The 21,073-nt window shown below is 46.2% G+C and overlaps 1 protein-coding gene and 1 non-coding gene across 2 annotated transcripts in view; both read right to left on the reverse strand.

Moving 5' to 3' along the window:
* The window catches only part of CEP295 (centrosomal protein 295), a 36,966-nt gene extending 17,735 nt beyond the window's left edge, over window positions 1-19,231 (reverse strand). Inside the window, exons 1-18 of the mRNA XM_075266160.1 lie at window positions 19,109-19,231; window positions 17,420-17,620; window positions 15,703-15,827; window positions 14,215-14,308; window positions 13,083-13,199; window positions 12,587-12,727; window positions 11,569-11,752; window positions 10,754-10,921; window positions 10,491-10,673; window positions 9,441-9,547; window positions 7,850-8,029; window positions 7,492-7,583; window positions 6,287-7,178; window positions 4,985-5,105; window positions 4,520-4,723; window positions 3,566-3,769; window positions 1,684-1,790; window positions 1,031-1,148 (exon numbers count right to left, since the gene is read on the reverse strand). Coding sequence (XP_075122261.1) covers window positions 1,031-1,148; window positions 1,684-1,790; window positions 3,566-3,769; window positions 4,520-4,723; window positions 4,985-5,105; window positions 6,287-7,178; window positions 7,492-7,583; window positions 7,850-8,029; window positions 9,441-9,547; window positions 10,491-10,673; window positions 10,754-10,921; window positions 11,569-11,752; window positions 12,587-12,727; window positions 13,083-13,199; window positions 14,215-14,308; window positions 15,703-15,827; window positions 17,420-17,620; window positions 19,109-19,231 — 3,361 coding nt within the window. The remainder of the gene's footprint in view (window positions 1-1,030; window positions 1,149-1,683; window positions 1,791-3,565; window positions 3,770-4,519; window positions 4,724-4,984; window positions 5,106-6,286; window positions 7,179-7,491; window positions 7,584-7,849; window positions 8,030-9,440; window positions 9,548-10,490; window positions 10,674-10,753; window positions 10,922-11,568; window positions 11,753-12,586; window positions 12,728-13,082; window positions 13,200-14,214; window positions 14,309-15,702; window positions 15,828-17,419; window positions 17,621-19,108) is intronic.
* On the reverse strand, window positions 1,535-1,603 carry LOC142196406 (small nucleolar RNA U2-19). Its single transcript, XR_012715234.1, has one exon. It is a non-coding gene; the product is annotated as a small nucleolar RNA U2-19 (small nucleolar RNA).
* Window positions 19,232-21,073: the final 1,842 nt, after the last annotated feature.

Below are 21,073 nucleotides of genomic sequence, written 5' to 3' on the forward strand. Positions count from 1 at the left end.
TTGGCTATGTAGCTGTACTTATAGCTCACTAGTGACTGTCATGGTAAAACACTCGCTTTAACCCCTTCCTGCCGACGGCATTTTTTGATTTTCATTTTTGACTCCCCTCCTTCTAAACCCCATAACTTTTTTATTTCTCCGCTCCCAGAGCCATACAAGGTCTTAATCTTTGCGGGACAAATTTTTCTTCATGATGCCGCCATTAATAATTCTATATAATGTACTGCGAAGCTGGAAAAAAATTCAGATTGGGGTGGATTTGAAGAAAAAGTGCATTTCTGCGACTTATGGGCTTCGTTTTTTACGGCGTTCACTGTGCAGTGAAGATGACCTGTCCCCTGTATTCTGTGTTTCGGTACGATTCCGGGAATACCAAATTTATATGGTTTTATTTACATTTTAACCCCTTAAAAAAAATCCAAAACTGTGTTAAAATATTTTTTTTTCTAAAAGTCGCCATATTCCGACAGCCGTAACTTTTTTATACTTCTGTGTACGGAGATGCATAGGGCAACTTTTTTGCGGGGCCGGGTGTACTTTTTAGTTCTACCATTTTCGGGAAATGTTATTGCTTTGATCACTTTTTATTCAAATTTTTATCAGAATCAAAACAGTGAAAAAACGGCGGTTTGGCAGTTTTGACCATTTTTCCAGCTACGGCGTTTACCGAACAGGAAAAATATTTTTATAGACTTGTAGAGCGATTTCGGACACGGGGAGACCTAACATGTATGTGTTTCACAGTATTTAACTACATTTATATGTGTTCTAGGGAAAGGGGGGTGATTTGAATTTTTAATAATTTTTATTCAGGGACCGATCAGAGACATTAGCGCCGGTTGTCTACTGCGTAAAGCCATAGTTACACACCCGGCATGCGCCGTAATAGTACGGCGGATGTCGGGAAAGGGTTAAAGATTAAATCCCAACCACTACGATGTTGTGAATAATATGGAGCTCGGTTCTAGTACTGTACGTGGCGGTGCAAGATGTCCACAGAGGACTGTACAACATTGCACCCAATACTAACCAGAGTTTCCAGGACTGGACTCTGTCTTCTCGCTGGTCAGGAAGCTGCCGGATGAGATGCTTGTAGTGGACAAATAATCGTAGACTGAATTCGGGCTCCTTCCTTGTCCCGTTGGCCCCTGAATAGAAATACAGCCTTGTAACCAATCCCCTACCAGCATGTATTATATATCCTCCGCACCAGTCCGAGCTCAGATCAAGTGTAGAGACCACCATAGGATGTGTCTGGTGATAAGAAGATGCATCACTGCTCAGATTTATAGACATACAACGTAACACGACATACACGCGGGCACTTCCACATGTACTAGGAGTAAGAAAACCTTACAACAAAAACCGCAACCTTTCACACGTGTCATGAGACTTCCTCCATTGACATGAATAGGGGCAGATCCGTGACAAGTGCGGTGCTTTAGGCAGTACTTGTGAAAGTGCCCCGACACTCTCCCAAGACGCAACAAACACAAGCACGACTCCAGGCTCTCACGACACAAGACAGTTAGCTTCTCAGGTCTAAGTAAATCATGTACCGGCGTCACCGATACTCAGATTTGGCTAAGTTTCATCATTGATCATTTTTTTGTTCCAAAAATGACCTCAGATAAAAGGGTTAAAGCACTTATAGGGCACCCCGAGTGCCACGTGCAGGCTTACCGGGCCAGACGCTCCTTCTGCCATTGAGAGGTGAGTAGGGACCGTGATCCGGTTACCTGTAAGACTCTCGTGTAGACTTTGGTGCAAAACTGGAGTAAAGGAATGATCTAAAAGACAGAAGAATAGGCGAAGGTCAATGTAAAGACACTGGAGGTCACTAGGATATTACTTGAAATCTGTAGCTGATCTAAAGTAGTAGACTTTTCACCATTTTTAAATGGCCACTAATTTTTCAGACCACGTAGCCTCATTTCCTAGAACATGTGACTAAGGACCAAAAAGTAATGTGCTTTTATTATAGAAATTGCTGCTTTCTGCCTGAAAAACCTCTATAAAAGTTGCTGCCACTAGGTGTCTCCCTTCTAGCCAATTTGCAGTTCACTCCCTGTTCCTAGGGAAGTTCTGTCCATAAACCACATATCATTAAAGGGATTCTACCAATAAAACCTCTTTTTTGTGGATAAGATGTCAGAGTAGTCTTTAGAAAGGCTATTCGTCTCTTACCTTTAGATGTGATTTCCGCCGCGCCGTTCCTTAGAAATACCGCTTTTTACCAATATGCAAATAAGTTCTCTGGCAGCGATGGGGTGGGCCACAGCGCTGAAAATGCGATAGGGGCATCCCCACTGCAGCTCGAAAACACGATCCTGCGACGCCTCTATCTTCGGCTGAATCGTCCCCTTCTCTATAGTCTTCCTCCTGCATCATCTCCGACACCTGCGCAGTTGGCTCTGCCAGTGAGATTCCAGCAGAGCCGAGTGCGAATGCAGGCCATTTTTGGGAGGCTGCTCCTGCATTGAACTACAAGAGCAAGAGCGGCCTGCCAAAAATAGCCGCCGGCCGGCATGCGCACTCAGCTCTACTAGTGTCTCACTGGCAGAGCCAAATGCGCAGGCGTCGGAGGTGACGCAGGAGGAAGACAACAGAGAAGGGGAGGATCCAGACGAAGATAGAGGCGTCGCAGGATCGTGTTCTCGAGCAGCAGTGGGGACGCCCCCATTGCATTTTCAGCGCTGGGGCCCGCCCCCATTGCTGTGAGAGAACTAATTTACATACCGGTAAAAAACGGTATTTCTAAGGAATGGCTTGGCGGAGATTACATCTAAAGGTAAGAGACGAATAGCCTTTCTAAAGACTATTCCGACGTCTTATCCACAAACAAAGAGGTTTTAATGGTAGAATCCCCTTAAAAAGCAGGATGTCTTCACAGTGAGTAGAAGGGGAAGAAACTGGTCTCTTCACACAGTGAATGCAGAGGAGAGGGGCTGACTCTCCACACATGGCTGCAAACTGCTTGCTCTGTGCGCTGGACTGAACATTCTGCACATCTCACAGCTTACAATGTAAGAAGTGTGTTCTATGTGTTGTACCTACTTCTAGCTCCTTTTGTGATTATATGAATATGTTGGCACTATATAAATAAAATGTATTATTATTACTAATAATAATAATTATTATTACAGAGGCAGATTTAGTGACTGTGCTCATGGAATGTATTTGCCTATGTTTTATCTGCTTGGTTGCATGTATTTTCATTTCCGTGTTCCTACATCTCCTATATTCTGCCCACTTGGGCTTTTCTCAGCTATTTGTTTGCTATTGTACAGTTACTCCTGGCAGAGCTTATGCTTACTGTACACGCCCACAGTCTCAAAGACAAAAGGAAAATGTGCTGCAGCCATAATGTGATTACTCGCGGCCGTAACACTGATGAGACATCCTGTATGAAAGCTTATGCAGTCAGATCAGACTGACAACCAATACCCTGCACATATATAAAATGTTCATTAAAAAACTGTGCAAAAAAACACATTATGAACATAAAATTGTAACTTGTAACTGAGTAATGCCACTTATTGTGATTTCCCGTCCAGTCTCTCACCTCCTCCAGTTAGGTCACGTGATCCTTCTAAAGACAAGGTCTCTCTCCATGATAACTTGGCACAACTTTGGTTGGGGGTCTCATCGCTGATGCTGACTGATAACCTGGACTGGTCTCCACGTATCTCAGTTGAAGCACTGCTCCTTTTGCTTAGGTCTGGGTGATAACCTGCAGGTTCACTGTGTCCAGATCGGTCATTCCGACCTAAAGGATAGTGCACAAAATAAAGAATGAAAATGCCGTGTGATCAAAGGTCTAAACATAGGATTGGTAAACTAGGTCAACCTAAAGGACAGGATAGCTCCAATTCAGTCCAGGTGAATATAAGAAAGTGTGTAATATATCTTAAATCAAGAAAAATGCTTCTTTCTCCACTTCTCAGGCTTCTCTCCTGCCAGTCGCTTATCTCTAATTGTATCTATACCCAACCTCATCAGTGATCACTGGTCAAAACAGTCCCGTATGGCTGAGGTCTAGCATACAAAACCTAATGGATACCAGACAACAGAGTGCTGGGGAGAAGAGAGTATGCTTTATGTTTTTAAGACCTCCCCCGGCCTCTGCATGGGTCGCTCCAATTCCGGCACAAACTAAAGAAAGCTGTTACTAAGAATAGCAGTACTAAAAGATGTGTGCGTATAGATAGATAGATATATAGATAGATAGATAGATAGATAGATAGATAGATAGATAGATAGATAGATAGATAGATATCGGTGTATAGATGTACGTGTTCCTCTCCTTCCAGCAGCTTCACCTCTCCATACACTTCTATATTATAAGTAACTCTAAAGCCAGGAAAGAGGAGAACAGCCTCATAAGTGGTGAAAGTAGCATTGTTCTTTAATAGGATATATTACAATGTTTCTTCTATTCTTCACCTGTACTCTTCTTATAACTGGAGTGCCCCCTAAGACACAAAACCCAACCTCATGTCACCAGGTTCTGCATTACCCGGTAGACTCTCTTTGGGTTCAGCGATTCCCGTGCTGGACCATCTACCGCTGGCACTTGGCGTCTCCACCTCCATGATAGCACTCAGCTCGTGTTGCTGCAGAAACGGCCCCAGTTTTGTCTTTGTGACAGGCGGCTTCGTAGGTCTCCACTTGTGGTCTCTTCCTGGAGGTCTCATTGAAAAACCATTGCTCGACTCAAAGCCTAAACGATACCAAAAAAAAAACACTGTCAGTTTTAAGGAGTGGCATACAAGGGGTTAAACAATGGAGATCAGAGGTTGCTCGGATCTGTCATTAGAATAGAATGACTATCTGTTACTGCCGCCATCTTGCTCTTGAGCTCCAGGGTACCCATAGCTCAGGTTTTCTGCCGGGGAGATTTATTAATTACACAAATTTTTCTAATCTCCGTCCCTCAAAAAGTAAAACTCGAATATATTGCACGCTCTTTTTCGTCACTTACTTGTAACCCCAGAGACGTCCTCCTCGCTGTCATCCAAGGCCTTCAGCAATGCGGACATAAACTGATAGCGCTCCGGCTCAGGAATCCCATGGACGTCGTCAGGAGCCGCCCCCTGTATAGGCTGCAAAACATAAAGCCGATATTAAATGGGTTTCTCAAAGGGTTAAATATCGGTGACCGGTCCTTAAGGGTAGGTCATTATTATCGGACTGTATGGGTGTAACACCCATGAACTCTGACGGATCAGCTGCTCGGGTGTGCGCCGCTTCTACTTCACAGGCCAGTGATGATATGTACTAGAGATGAGCGAACACTGTTCGGAACAGCCGTTCCGAACAGCACGCTCCCATAGAAATGAATGGAAGCACTTGGCACGCAGACTTTGCCGGCGGCCGGCTGCTTAACCCCCCGCGTGCCAGGCGCTTCCACTCATTTCTATGGGAGCGTGCTGTTCGGAACGGCTGTTCCGAACAGTGTTCGCTCATTTCTAATGTGTACGTCACACGACCTGTTTGCAGCGCAGTCCTATTCAAGTCAATGGGGCTGATCTGCAATACCAAGCCTAGTCACTATACAATGTTCTTGGATGTGCTGGGTATTCAGTGAAGAGGCTGAAGTCCTTACCTGAACACTGAGGTCGCGTTAATTGGGTGTCGGATCCCCACTGATGATATATTGGGGACCTATTCCAAGGATGGGTCAACAAAATGTAACAGAAAACCCCTTTAAAAGGGATTCGACCATTAAAATCGAATTTTTTCTCATTGACATGTAGGAATAGCCTTAAGAAAGGCTATTCTTCTCCTACCTTTAGATGTCTTCTCCATGCCACCGTTCGGTAGAAATCCCGGTTTTCGTTGGTATGCAAATGAGTTCTCTTGCAACACTGGGGGCAGAGCCAACTGCGTAAGCGGCCACTTTTCTCGTGCCCGAGCCCTAGAAGTTTGACCGCCCGCGCCGGAAGAAGACGCGTGAAGAGGCCGTTCCTGAAGAAGATGGAGGCGGCTCTGGAGAGTTCATTCGCAGCATTGGGGACGCCCCTAGTGCTGTTTGAGCGCCGAGGCCCGCCCCCAGTGCTGCGAGAGAACTCATTTGCATACCAACGAAGACCGGGATTTATACCGAACGGTGGCGCGGAGAAAACCTCTAAAGGTAGGAGAAGAATAGCCTTTTTTAAGGCTATTCCTACGTGTCAATGAGAAAAATATTCAATTTTAATGGTAGAATCCCTTTAAGTTATCAGTAGCTATGTAAGACATTAAATATCCCACTTACAGTAAAATCCTCTTCTTTATTTCTCACCTCCGGGGAGCCTAGGAGTTCCTCCAGCGATTCCTGGTGCCTTCGTATCTGATCCTCCAGCTCCTTCTGCCTGTGTAGGAGATGTTGCTCCTGACTTTTCTGCTTGGATAGTAGAGAGTCTCGCTGCTTGTCTAGATGGTCCTGCATTTCCTTAAGGTGGTCCTGTTGGTTCCGGATCTCTGCAGCAGAAGACAGGAGTCTCTCCCTGAATTCCTGAACACTGGAGAAGTCTCCTAAAGGTACAAGGCCTCTTTTGCTGACTTCAGGAACTGTGAAGGAGCTGCTTGGTTCGGAAAAATCAATTCGAGACAGACCTAAGGAAAGCACTGAAGGAAGCGGGAGGTATGAAGTAGCCGAGGAGGAGTCATGTTCTCCTGGGCTAGAGGTTGAAGAAAGCTTTTCTGAGCCAACTACAGTATCTTGAGCTCTATCTTGATCTTCACTTGGACTGTGAGGTAAGTGTCTTTGTGGACTTCTTCTTCTTCCAAGGAAGTGATGGTGCAAGGAGTCTACACTAATACAGGAGTCCACCACCTGGACATCACTTGCAGAAGAAGGAATGGACTCGAGCTTCCCACCTCTAGGACTTATGGGTTGAGTCTTCCCAAGACCTTGTGACATACACCGATCTGATGTCTGCTCTTGGGTAGACCGAGAATGGGCTGGTAAGGACGCCAAGACATTCGAAGGAGGAGGAGGAGATGGTGGGACAGCACTTGGGTAGCTATTCCCAGAGGAGCTTGGTGGTGGTTTTTGAAGATTCCTTGTGGTTTCTTGACCCTTATCCGAGATTCCCATGTTAGATGTGGATAAGTGAGGATACCGATTCTTCAAGAGTAACTGGTATTCCCACAAACGTCTTCGTGCTTCATCTACGGACTGCTGGTGAATCCTAAAACATGAAGGAATAACCTTTACAATGAGGAATGGTGTGCAGATAGAATATTCCAATATACAAGGAGGAGTTGGTGGGACTTACACATGACCACACTGTTCTCCTGCAGCCAACACTGCTCTCTTTATAGCCCCGAAAGGGGACTGGAGTACCCATGTGCTTGTATGAGGCTGCCGGGCCTGTAATCTCTGGCAGAGACCCCAGCCCCATAGCAGTGAACGCAGTGCAAGCATGGTTAAACGTCCTTAAAGGTACAACCCCTTTAACTCCGGGCAACCCCTGTTATTGCAGAAACAGCAATAGTAAATACCTGTTCTGCTCCATGAGGCGCTGCTGGTATTCCCGAATCATCTGAATATGGACATTCTCAGCTGATGTGTTCAACTGTGTGACTGCCGAATCCTAGGACAGAAACTCACACAAATATAATACAATGACACAGGACATCACACGGTATGGCGAGAATAAGAATATAGGACTACAGACTCTGCAGAAGGTGCCCACAGGTCTGCACTCTTATGGCGTCCTTTCATCCCTTACAATCCCATTCACACGGTTCATACTGTAAACTCATGCGGATTTTTGCTGTAGAATTTGGAGATAACCCTGAAAAGCACCAAATAACTCCATATCCCACATATCTGTGCTGCAGGGAGACCGGCTCCTACCTCTGGTTTACACTCCACCACTGCCGGCTCCTCCATCTGTACGGTCGCGCTGCTCTCCTGTTTCTCCTCTTGCACTTGTGTCCGCATCTTCTGGAATTCGGCCTCTAAGCTTCTCCTCTCCTCTTCTAGTTTACTTATCAGTTCTAGTTGTTCTTGCTTCTGCCGCTCTAGCTCTTCCACCTGTAAGAGAATGACGATAGCAGACCAGCGGGTAACCACTCAATATATTTCTATATGAAATTCTATCTATCTATATCCATCCATCTATATCCTATCCATCTCTCTATCTCCTATCTATCCATCCATCTCCCATCTATCTATCTATCTATCTATCTATCTATCTATCATCCATCTATCTACCGTATATACTCGAGTATAAGCCGAGTTTTTCAGCACAGTTTTTGTGCTGAAAAAGTGCACCTCGGCTTATACTTGCGTCAATAAGGTAATTGAAAATGTCACATGACTTGTCTGCAGTGAAAGACATCTGTGGGAGGCCACTGGAGCAGCGATAGGTGGTCAGTGAGGCAGCGCTGCCTCCAGGACCGCCCCAAGATGTTTCCAGAGCATCTTCTCTGCCTTCTTAAGGCGGCCCTGGAAACAGCGCTGCCTCACCGACCACCTATCGGCAGAAACACAGTTCCAGCGGCCGCCCACAGATGTCTTGTGACATGCGGACCAGTGAAATTACCACTCGAGTCAATAGGGTAATTGACTCGACCGTATTGACTTGCGGCAGTGGGCCTCCACTCCAGTCTCGGCCCCCTCTCCCTGGCTACAACACATATCGGGTGACGTGGCCACTTTAGCTCAGGCCCGCACCCGGCGTATGTCGATGACGTCTTACTGCGTCTCAGCACAGGCGGCATCATCACGCCCCCTACGCCGAAAAACAGGAGCAGCTGCGGGAGAAGATGAGGAGTGGCGGCAGCAGCAGCGCGAGGTTGGTAAGTATGAGAACTTAATGTTTGTTTGTCACCTTATACTACAGGCCGTGGAGGCCCGAGCCCCAGCCGTGATCCCACTGCCTCTATTATTATACTCGGCGTCTTTTCAGACCCCCCCCGAGTATAATAATCAGAGCCCCAGGGGAGAGGAGAGAAAATAATAAACTGTTTTACTCACCTCTCCAGGACCTGATGTTAATCGTAGCCGGCTTCAGGCCTATATGGTAATATCTCAGATGTCACGTGGTCTGGTATATTACCATATAGGCCCAAAGCCTGTGGTAGTAGTAACAGCCTGTTGCCGTACAGACCCAAAGCCTGTGCTAGCAGACAGTACTCAGTGAACTGTTGAGTGCCCCCTGGAGGCTAATTAGCATATCAATAAAAGCGGGATCACTCAAAAACGACTGGGATTATTAACAAATTAAAGGCATGTCTGGAAGTCTTTCTAAAGGCAATGCAAATATATGCTTAGTTAAAAATTAGCTTCCCCAATAATAGAATCCCTTTAAACATAGTTTATTTTGTACGATTTCTACAATAATTCTGATATTAATGGTAGGATAATCCCTGTTACTATACTGGTATGATCGGCCGGGACGCTCTACCACGCAACAAAGTACATTACACAAGTCTCTAGTCACCTTTCTCCTCCTCTCCGCCTTCATTCTGATGTGCACGGCCTGTTCCTGAGGATGGAGTAGAACTGACTTCCCAGCTAAAACCGTGTTGTCCGTCACCTCAGCAGAGTCTAAGCAAGGACGAAAAAAATAAAAAAAAAATATATATATATATATATATATATATATATATATGTATGTATATATATATATATATGTGTATATATAAATATATATATATATAGGGTTTTAGAAGTGTGATACATGTGTAAATAGTCCTAAAGGGAATGTCAGACACATACATTTTTTTTATATAGCTAAAGGGGTTGTGCAACCCCAAATCAATTTTTCAGTATGTGATGTATCAGGTATCCAACCGATAGATCAGACCAGACCCTGCCTGGATCATCTGCCCTAGAAGCCACTAGTGGACAGAGGGCACATGTAGTATCACTGCTATACAAGTAATAGGAGCAGCACAGCAGCCCCGTCCACTGCATAGTGGTGATTCTGGTGAACTGCAGCATTGCTCCTACTACCTGTATAGGATCAGTACTGCACACGCCACCGTCCACTAGCCGCTTCCAGCGCACAAAGGCTGCTAAAACAGATGATCTGTGCGGCATCGAGGTGTGGCACCCCAATTGATGACACTTTGCCCTGTACCTTATTGGGGTGGCCATCTTGTCTTGGCTACTTTGACAAGAGTCAGAGATTTGCTTTACAGCAGCCATGAACTTGTAATCTAGAGATGGCTCATTGAATTCTACGGTAGAGTATTGTGAGCATGCTCTGTGGTCACTGTGCAGGGACTTGGGCGTATATAAGTGGTGACCTCACTTATTGCCAATGTTGATTCCGGTTACCTGTCCTTGTAATTCTGTGATAAGAAGGCCACTGAGAAGTGATTTCTACAGAACATGACGTGCCATCCTATTGTGATGGTTTGGTGGATATAGGTATGGTTTACCTGTTTCATGTGCATCAGTGTCTGATGAAAATCAATGCTATATCCTTTGTGTATGCCTACACAGCCTAGAAGTCTGAATCAAGACCAAGATGTGGAGGACTTACTGATCACAGACTTTTTTTCCTCCTCTTGGAGAACATCTGCAGATTCCTGATCAACTGGCAGCGATCCGGACTCCAGCGTGTCACTGACCGTCTCGGCCTTGGCCTGCCATTGGTCCTTCTGGGTCCTTATCCTGTTTAATAACCTCTTCAGCACCTGCTTAGATGGCGGCTCTCTGGCCTCTTCTAGACCACAAAAGATAAAGAAATCGATAATTGATCTCAGGATAGCGACCAATCCAGAGCCGCACATCCCATCTCCTTACCTTGATGTTCCTCTACTGAAGAGATGTCCTCAGATCCTCCAGAACGTTGCTCCACTCCAGACACCACTTCTGGCTCCACGGTCAAGTCAAGATCTTCGTCAATACTGGTTACGGAGGGGTCGGGCAGGGGCTGTGGTTTGAGCTGTAGGACCATGTCCCCTCTTATTTCTTAAAAACACAAAAACATAGAATTAAAGGGGCCGTGCTGTAAACCACAGGACAGGGAGTAGTGTCTGATCACTGGGTTGCAGTGTCCAGGTGATCAAGAGGATGGTGGACCAAAAGTCCCCCTAAGGCCTCCTCATGAAAGGAGATTGTGTAACTGGTGGTCCATTCACCTGTAAGGGGCTATGGGAGATTACAGTCCCGGCAGCCCCATAGAAGTCAATGGAGCACTCATCACGAAGAGGTCTTAGGGGGACTCTTCCTGATCAAAGGGACGACCCAGTGATTGGACACTTGTCCCCTGTCCATAGCAGTACAACCTGGATGGGACGGGGGGGGGAACCTGTTAGACTTAGGTCTATGTACAAAAACCATCACCAAAATGAAGAAGGATATGAATAGATAACCATTAGAGATTAGCGAGTACTGTTTGGATCAGCCAATCCAAACAGCACGCTCCATAGAAATGAATGGATGCACCTGGTACTTCCGCTTTGACAGTGGCCGGCCGCTTAACCCTCCGTGTGCCGGCTACATCCATTCATTTCTATGCGAGCGTGCTGTTCGGATCGGCTGATCCGAACAGTACTCGCTCATCTCTAATAACCATCTTACTAAGATAAATGGAGACCGGCTAAGACAATTCTTACTTGCATCTCTTGTATACATGTCCTCGAACGCAGACTCCATTTCTCTCTGCCATTCCTCCCTGATCTCCGCTCGCCGATAGGCCGGCTCAAACAACTGCTGCGGCATCTTTGCCACGATGTGTCGCCGCCTGGAGAGGTCGACCTGCTGCATGTGCTCCAGTTCATTCATCAGTCTGTCCCTGTCCTAGGAAAAAGGAAGAAAAGAATTGAATAAACTCTAATCTTTCTTGCGCCAAAGTCTAAAAGTCAGACATGAGACAGTTTTATTCTACACCAGGACAACTATAAACCAACTATTATTTGGCTTAGTTTACGCCATAAAGGGTATGGATGAAATCTGGTAGGGGGTGCAATGGCTGGATGTTGGGAAGAGCCGCACTGACACCCCCACGACCAGGAAGTGTAAACCATGAACTGCTTGAAAACAATGGTCTACCCCTATATAAGGGCCCATTCCCATGATGTAACGCGGCGCTCATACACGTAAACACGTGTCAGAGTCAGCGCTTCAATACAGAATCCCATTGACTTCAATGGGTTCTGTTTAACGCACGTAACACATTGAAATGAATGAGTTAAAAAGCCTCCCATTGATTTCAATGTGTAGCGCGCGTAAGACGGAGCCCATTGAAGTCAATGGGATTCTGTTTTGAAGTGTTGACTCTGACATGTGTTTACGCGTCAGAATGAGCGCCGCGTTACATCGTGGGAAATAAAGACTCTCCATAACAAATGCTTATGGCTGACGCGTTTCGAGCGAGCAACCGCTCTTCGTCATAGCCTGGTGCTCGGTTGTGTTTATTCATCCCTATAGCACTTTCTATCCTCTTCTCATCTTTCTATACTCCCAGAAAACCTCTTTAATAAATTTCCTCCAATGGACGACAAGCTTAGCTACGACATCCATCCCAAATCGCGTAACACGTAACCTGTGGATTTCTCAGCACTGTCCTAACTGGTTGAACACCATTATACTGTCTACATCCACCCCACAAGTGATCGCTCTTGTATCACTTACCTGGGCGAGCTGAACCATCTTTAACGCATGAGACCCCCGGAGGTTTGCCTTCTCCAGTTGTTCCCGCCTGTCGCGTTCCTCTTCTTGCTGAAGTGCAATTAACCTCTTCTCTTCCTCCACAGCAGCAGAGCGGGCGTCAGTCTGACAAGAAATAAATATGGCCGACTGCATTAGTACTTACATCTTAGTTTGAGCACATAGTATCTCCTACACGGCAGTATGGAGTCTGCGGACTCAAATCCTCAAGGAAAACCTTTCAACTAGTCTCCCAATGACTTCAATGGGAATCTGCACCCTCCGTTGGCTAGGTGTTTTTCTTTTTCCATACATGATTTTTAAAACTTTGCAACAAGTCAGACACTTTATTTTTGGAAGTGCCGCCTGCATGTACATGCCATCCAATACACTCATATACTAACAGAGTATAGCACACGTCATACCTCACAGTACGATATTCCCATACACTGTACACAAACTGAAAATCGCCATCACTCACCTGCTCGGTATCCATCTCTCGGTCCACGTAGGCTTCAGGTAAGTGGTAGTGGGATGAAGAGAAGCTGTCCACATGGCAGACCTTCACTACTGGAAGACGCTGGGCCACTTCAATATTCTGTGTTTAAGGCAAAGAAACGTTACAAATGTATACAAGTAGCATAGAGTAAATATATAGCAAACATTATATATAGGACTCCGCACCTTCTAAAAATGGCCGCCATGCGCAGTCGGCTCTACTAGTGTCTCACTGGCAGAGCCAACTGCGCAGGCGTCGGAGGTGACGCAGAAGTAAGACGACAGAGAAGGGGAGGATCCAGCCGAAGATAGAGGCGTCACAGGATCGTGTTCTCGAGCAGCAGTGGGGACGCCCCCATCGCATTTTCAGCGCTGGGGCCCGCCACCATCGCTGCCAGAGAACTAATTTACATACCGGTAAAAAACGGTATTTCTAAGGAACGGCGCGGCGGAGATCACATCTAAAGGTAAGAGCCGAAAAGCCTTTCTAAAGACTATTCCGACATCTTATCCACAAAAAAAAAGATTTTAATGGTAGAATCCCTTTAATTCATTTCAAATGAATAGGGATGAGCTGCAATACCACGCACAGCCACTATACAGAGAACAGTGCTGTGCTTGGTGAGTGAAGCGGCCACAGCAATCAATACTACAGTCCAGGACAACCCCTTTAAGGGAACACTAAACCTAGACATGAAGGATAAAGTACAGAACATAGGGATCAATCTTCTGCAGAGGGGTGTGCTTATACTGTCATATTGCAGACAGGGAAAGGGGGGAGGCTCCTGCTGCAGCCAGACACAGTACAGTGAGGAAGAGGAGGACACGGCTGATCCTCTGGGACACAGAGGGAATATTACTTAATACATTTCTCTGTTTTAATAGGAGACAAAATAGGATCAAAGGAAAGATGATAACGAAGGATAAAATGCTGGGATATACAAGTGTTTCGTGTTCCTTTATGATATAAAGACGTCCCATCCTAGTATAAATCCTAATTTCCCACACTAGATGGAAACAGGAACCATAAAATAAAGAACAGAAAACACCAGCAAATTGTATTCAACAACGCGGCGACTACTCAGCGAGTCATTTTGTACGTTTTTTGGATTTACCTGCAGTGGATCTGGCGGGGGAGGGGGGAGACTGGCGATTTTTGCTGCACGCTCCTTTTCAATGTCTAGTGCTTTCTTACGGGCTTTAATATGCCTGAGAGGAGGTAGAAAACAGAATTAGGAGGCGATGGAGAAGGGTGAATAAAGGATCGGTCATGTGAGAATTAAACATTACCCTGATGGAACAAGGAGGGGTTTTTTTGTTTTTTTTTTTAGTCTTTTAACCCCTTTCAAAATCCATACCTTTTTTTATTTTTCCGTTCATAGAGCGCTTCATTTTTGCAGGACAAAGTGTATTTTGTAATGGTGTCATTTAATAGTCCGTACAATGTACTGGGAAGCTGGAAAAAGTTAGAATGGGGTGGCATTGGAGATTTTTTCCCTTCCCCTGCTACAACGTTGAGATTTTTATTTATTTATTTATTTATTAATAGACTATAATGGGGTCCCCGTCAGTGGTGTAACCAGGAATGGTGGATCCCGTGGCGAACTTTTGACATGCCCCCCCCCCCCCCCCCCCCCCCGAAGACCTCGACCAACTGACCCCTAACGCCACCATCTCCCCCCCTTCCCCATTTCTGTGAAAATATAATATCCTATACCGGCCCCAGTACACAGTATTATGCCCCACTGTGGACATACATGAACAATTATTATGCTCTGGGGTGTTTTCAGACCCCAGAGGGATACAAACATAACAAACTACTGTTACTTACCTATCTCCTGATTCCCCTGCATTCTCCGTTGTTGTCGGCCATCTTCCGGGGCCCTGCGTCACGGATCATATGACATCACGCAAGTAGGCCGAAGCCTGCCCGGAGCCTGGAGTGGTAAGTAACACCGTTTTTTTTATGTTATCTTACCTCTCCCAGGCCTCCGATCATTATACTCAGGGCGCCGTCATTTACCGATCCCGGCCCCTGCCAGGATCGGTAAGTAAATAGGGCCCGTTACCGGCTGGAATAACTCCAGCCGGTAACGGCCTATTAAGAGAAAACAAAAAAACGCAGCGGTAGTGGCTGTCGCTAGGCCCCCTAATGTCCCGGACCCTGTGGCAGCTGCCTCTGCTGCTACAGCGGTAGTTACGCCCTTGGTCTCTGCACAAATCATGCGGAGAGATGAATGCTGCTTGCAGTACTTTTCTCTCTGCATGATTTGTGCCGACCCCAACACACGGACCCCGTTATAGTCTATGTGGTCTGTGTGGTTTCTTAGCTAACCGCTGTTTAATGCGTTCGGTATTCCATTCAGGGGGGTCCCCAAACAAACTCCCAGACCAGAATACCAAATGCAGTTGTGAACTGTGCCTTATTGTCAATAACTTGTCAGCTCTGTGCTGCACATTGGTTTTGATGCTACGAGGGATTACTGTTGGCAGAATTACAATGTAAAGGTCTACAGTTTAATGGATTCCTCCTCCATCTCACAGGCAGTGCTGCCATTTACATCTGCCCATATCCCCCTCTATGAATAGTGTAGATGCTTTACCAGGTCTGCGTTCTCAGCTCCTTCTCTTTGTGTTGTTTTAACTCTTTCAAGGCCTCGCGATGTCTCTTCTCTGCTTTTTCTTTATTTGCAGCCGCTGCTTTTTCTATTGCCTTCAAATCAGGCTCCTTAAGATAAGAATGAAAGCACATGGAGGTGTTGAAGTTAAATACATTATAAGAAATAAGCAATGTGATCATAAACTTAAACTTCTAGGGGTTTTCTGGAGAGTTACTATTGGCGACTTATCCTTAGCATAGGATATGAATATTGGTGGGATCGGACCTCCAGTGACCTCATCATTTCAGGGCCTACTGATTTACAGGACTCCGCTACGTAGTGTAACAGCCGCAGGAACAGCGCCATACACTGTGTAGTGGCCGTGCCTGGTTACTGCAGCTTGCTTTGGAGCATCTTTTCTTGCAGTGTTCCATAGTGTTATTCCTCCTGTAATTGTATGAATAAATGCATTGGTATCATACCCCGGCCCTACTCCATTCCCTGAACCCTGCCATCCCCCCTAATTGCTGGCGGTGCCAGTCGGAAATTGGGTCGTTGTAACATCTTTTGCGCATGTTCGTGTATCCGCCCCCTTTTGGCATGCCGTTCAGTCCATTACTGATGCCCTCTTCCTTCAGGGTGTCCTGTTGGATCACCTAGTTTATTTGCTTAATCTTCGCCCTAGGTATTTGGGCAAAAAAACATCAAAGTCGTTCCCCTATCTTTGTACGGCTGCTAAAACTCTTATCGCCCTTCACTGGAGGTGACGTGCCCCTTCCCTATAGAGTCTGATCTTATAGCTAGGATGAAGTCCGTGCCTATCTGCATTAGGTGGACGTGCGCACTATATAAACTTTGAACACCAGGTGGCGCCATACTATATAAGGAAATGTCCTATCTCTTCTCTGAATCTTTTAACAGCATGTCAATGGCAAACATTGTTCATATTTTATTATCTTAAGGGTGGGATTATCATATCTGGACCATCACGTGCAATACTATAGATCACAAACCTAGTGCCATACCTCCAAGGAGCCATGAACATGTGGTTCCAATCTCCAGACTATATTGTGGTGAAAGCTAATAAAGTTCTTTTATTCTTGTACCCGCAGCAAAATGTGACAAATTAATCCCTTGTCTGTAACAACAGGATTTACCCAGAGCCTCAAAGCCGCAGGATTACAAGGTAAAGGTTCTTAGGTGGTTTATGGAGCTGCTGGTGTAAGATCAGTGAAGATATAACAACCACAAGGCAGCGCAGATAAGCCATCGCCTCCGGTCTGCTGGAGAACTACAATACCCAGAAGGGTCAGACCACGCCAGGGCTGCTCACGGTTCGCCTTATGGATGACGGCCTAGTGGAATACTCATTATACACCGAATATTGGAAATCTTCTTCTACAAACGTGTGCTCTCCTAGAAAGATGCTACAGCCCAGGCAGGCTGATAACAGAGGACAATAGATTACCGTCAATGGGAATAGAATAGATTTCAGGGGTAAGGGCTGGTTCACACACTGGAATTAGACACTGAATTGGTCAAGAAGAACATTTCTGATTCAGGTTTTGACGCCGATTCTGAAAATCTGCTTCAAAAACAGCCCCAAAATCTGCCTCCTATTCATTTCAATGGGAGTTTCAGGCAGATTCCAGAAGAACCAGCAGGATGCCTCCGACTGAAATGAATAGTAGACAGCTCTCCAAATCCCCTAAGGTCTTACATTCTCTTTGGCCTGCCTGTGTCCTTCTCCGATGGCGCTGAGTGTAGACAGATAGATTTTCTCCAAGGCTTGCAGCTTCTCGGCCTGCGCGGCCTCCCACTTGGCTCTCAGGTCTTCTGCCAGTAGCTGAAGCTGGTGATCTCTTCTTTCCTTAACATCTTGGCGGATCTGCTGAGCAATGAACTTTTCTTGTTCTCGGACCTGGAAAGAGAAGACCATTAGTAGGTTCAGACCCAAACTTATGAGAGGACAAGGTCAGAGCTCTCACAGAGATCCTCATGTGCCGCTCGATGCCCGCCTCCCTAAATAGCCTTGCTTTCCATTGCTGACCATTTACAGGGGAGTAACCCCATAACAATGTAGAACACTGTGCAGACAAACAATGGGGGGAACTTAATAAGACTGACGATTCTTATACCAGTCTTAGGCTGGGACCCCACGTGGCAAAAATGCTGCGGTTTGAGCGCGGTGGAAACACTGCGGCAACAACCATAGACCATTGCAGAAAAATATGCGCGGCGGAAATGCTGAGATTTCAAAAACCATTGCGTTTTTTGGAAATCGCATCATGTCAATTCTACCTACAGAAACGTTGGTATAAAGGTAGCAGGAAACCCGCAGAGAAAACCTCTGCAGACTTTCAGTGAAAAGTGCAGGGGGGAAAAACCGTGACGCGTTTCCGCTGCCGTTTTCCCGTGCAGCCCGCTATATGGGGCCTTAGTCTTAAATGCTCGTTCACACGGGGCGGATTTTGACGCCGAATTGACCTCAGAATCCGGCCCCTCACAATAGAGGTGTATGTAGGCCGCTAGTGTCCTGTTTCCGTGAGCGGTATGTTCCAGCTCATGGAAAAAAGAAGTGAGCTCTCCTTTCTTCAGGCGGATTCTGCAGCTGATTCAGCCGCAGTGGCAGCACCCTCCAGCCTAGGACCATTCATTTGGGCCTACTCCGGAGCGGGAAGCCGCGACTGTTGGAAGCTGTGACAGGCGCATTTTGGTCCTATTCTGACGCGGCTTCCCACGTCAAAATCAGGACCAAAATACGCCATCACATGCCCCGCGTGAACGGGGCCTAAGAGTCTCGCTACGTAATTCTAGTGCATGTCAGCGTGCCTCATCACAAACGTACAACAGTCAGGAACCAGTGCAGATTTGTGACATCGTTCCCGCTAGTTTTCTGGCGTAACAGTCATAGTAATACTGATAGTACGGGGCACGTCTGCTCCACCTGTTCACTGTCTAAAAAGGTGGGCGAGTGAGGCGGCACGGCTGCGATGTGACCAGCGTCTGAGTTGTCCGAGGTCACTGTCTATTTCAGTGAATTGGAACTCAGACTCTCAATACATTCATAGTTGAGAACAAAGTACTTGCAGGAATGCATTGAGAGTCTGAGTTTTAGGGGCAACACGGTGGCTCAGTGGTTAGCACTGCAGCCTTGCAGCGCTGGATTCCTGGGTTCGAATCCCAAGGAGTTTGTATGTTCTCCCCGTGTTTGTGTGGATTTCCTCCTATACTGATAGGGAAAAAAAAGTACATTGTGAACCCTATATAGGGCTCACAATCTACTTTAAAAAAAACAAAAAACAAAACCCTGTCCCATTTAATAAGGCTCTATTGCCATTCTGAAGTACGGCATGCACATACAGCCATATAACATAAAGACATCAGCCCATGACAGTGACCCCTTTACCTGTTGCAGACGCAGCTTCCTCCTCCTCTCCCGTTCTTGCTTCAGTATAGACGCCTCCTCGTTCGGGCTCGCCCTCAGGGTGCTCACTTTGGCCACTTTCCGTTTCATGTTTTCGGTGTACATCAGCCCCCCTGTGCTATAAAACATGAAGACACGGTATGGGTTTGTGTCAGTAATGGTGTAATGTGTACAGAATGGTATCAATGTATGCAAATCGACTAAACCCTCAGATTGGACCAGGAGAGGTGAGTAACTCTGTCATGTTCGGTCACCTGCCCTCTTCAATCATGTGCGGGGCTCCCGGTTGTCAGACCCTCACCGATCCCATATATAGGTCATCCATATGCAAGTCCTGGACAATCCCTTTAAAAATCTGCACTGCAGATCAGGTTCACTTCCCTGCGACTGGACCCCGCTGCAGATTTTTCTGGATCAGATTTGCAATATTTTCATCCTTTGTGAATTTAGCCTTAGACAGGCGACACGTTGTGTCCTAAGCTCACCCTATGGCACTACTAGATCGTAAGTCGGTGAATGGGGTCACGGTGCGAGTTGCGGCAGCCATAACTAGACAGTCAGTAAATATCCAGCCATGACAGATTTCCGTGACCCCATTCCCCACCATTACTAGTGACTGGCAGTGACACTTGTGATCTTATGTCGCACAAGCGGCCCCAGTGCACCAGACAAATACTGAGGGTCCTGCACAGTCCTCGCTCTGACAACCATTGCAAAGCCAGAACCCTGATCTGAACCTCTGACCCCACAGCTGGTGAGGAACTACAAGTCCCAGCATGCCATGAAAGCTGCAGAAGGATGCTGGGACTTGTAGTTGCACAACCATGCTACCAGATCCCTGCAGTAATGGATTACATAGAACAATACAATAAAGCTATGCTATATCCACAGTGCAGTTCCTACATCTGACCCTAGGGGGAGGTATATACATAGATGTAATGCATTTGTCCGGCTGTGGCACTGCCATACCTGCTCCCGGTCGCCGGTCACCTCCTCTACGGTCCGGGCATAACAACCAGCAAACGGCTGTTTCCCTATACAAGAGCCGTCACTTCCGCCCTTCAAACGAGCCGCCAATGCCGAGCCAGGCAGCGGGAAGTATGGAGCGACGAAGCGGATGGCTGGAGAGTGAAGGGGGCGGGGCGTTCTAACAACAGCAAGTGAGCCGACACTGAGCCACGCCCACTTTATGCTCCAGCTAATATCTGTTGCGCCATGTATTACTATAGAGTGGATGTAGAAGGCTAGAACGTAGCCATAGACTACAGACGTGAATGGAATGCGCATGCGCTATCATACCTGCACGGGATGCGCGTGCGCGTCGTGTTCGCACTGATTTTTGCAACTTTCTCAGTAGTCTGAAAACTAACTGGAGTATGACGTCATCAGCTATGAATAAAATGATGAAAACTGTAAAATCTGTGAAAAAATTTCTAATACTAATGGGGTTACCTATTACCAGGATAAGCTTCTGATCAGTGGGGGTTTAACCTGTGCCTGAGACTGCCCCCCCTTGAAGGAACTGGTAGTCTCATGTATATTGCTACTCTGTTCAGCTCTATGAGACTTAGGCTGAATGCACACGGAGTAAAGTGGAGCGCGATCTGGCACGTATACGCGTGTCAGCAGTTTGCGCGCAATTTATTAGACCCTAGGGGGTCTAATAAATGCAAAAAAAAAAAAGTAAAAAAAAATATAAAAAGTATTAAAAGTTCAAATCACTCCCCCTTTCCCTAGAACACATATAAAAGTAGTTAAATACTGTGAAACACATACATGTTAGATATCCCCGCGTCCAAAATCGCCCGCTCTACAAAGCTATACAAATATTTTTCCTGTTCAGTAAACGCCGTAGCGGGAAAACTAGTCAAAAGTGCCAAACCGCCGTTTTTTCACTGTTTTGATTCTGATAAAAATTTGAATAAAAAGTGATCAAAGCAAAAACAT

This window comes from Leptodactylus fuscus, chromosome 2 (genome assembly GCF_031893055.1).
Source record: "Leptodactylus fuscus isolate aLepFus1 chromosome 2, aLepFus1.hap2, whole genome shotgun sequence".
Classification (NCBI taxonomy): Eukaryota; Metazoa; Chordata; class Amphibia; order Anura; family Leptodactylidae; genus Leptodactylus; species Leptodactylus fuscus.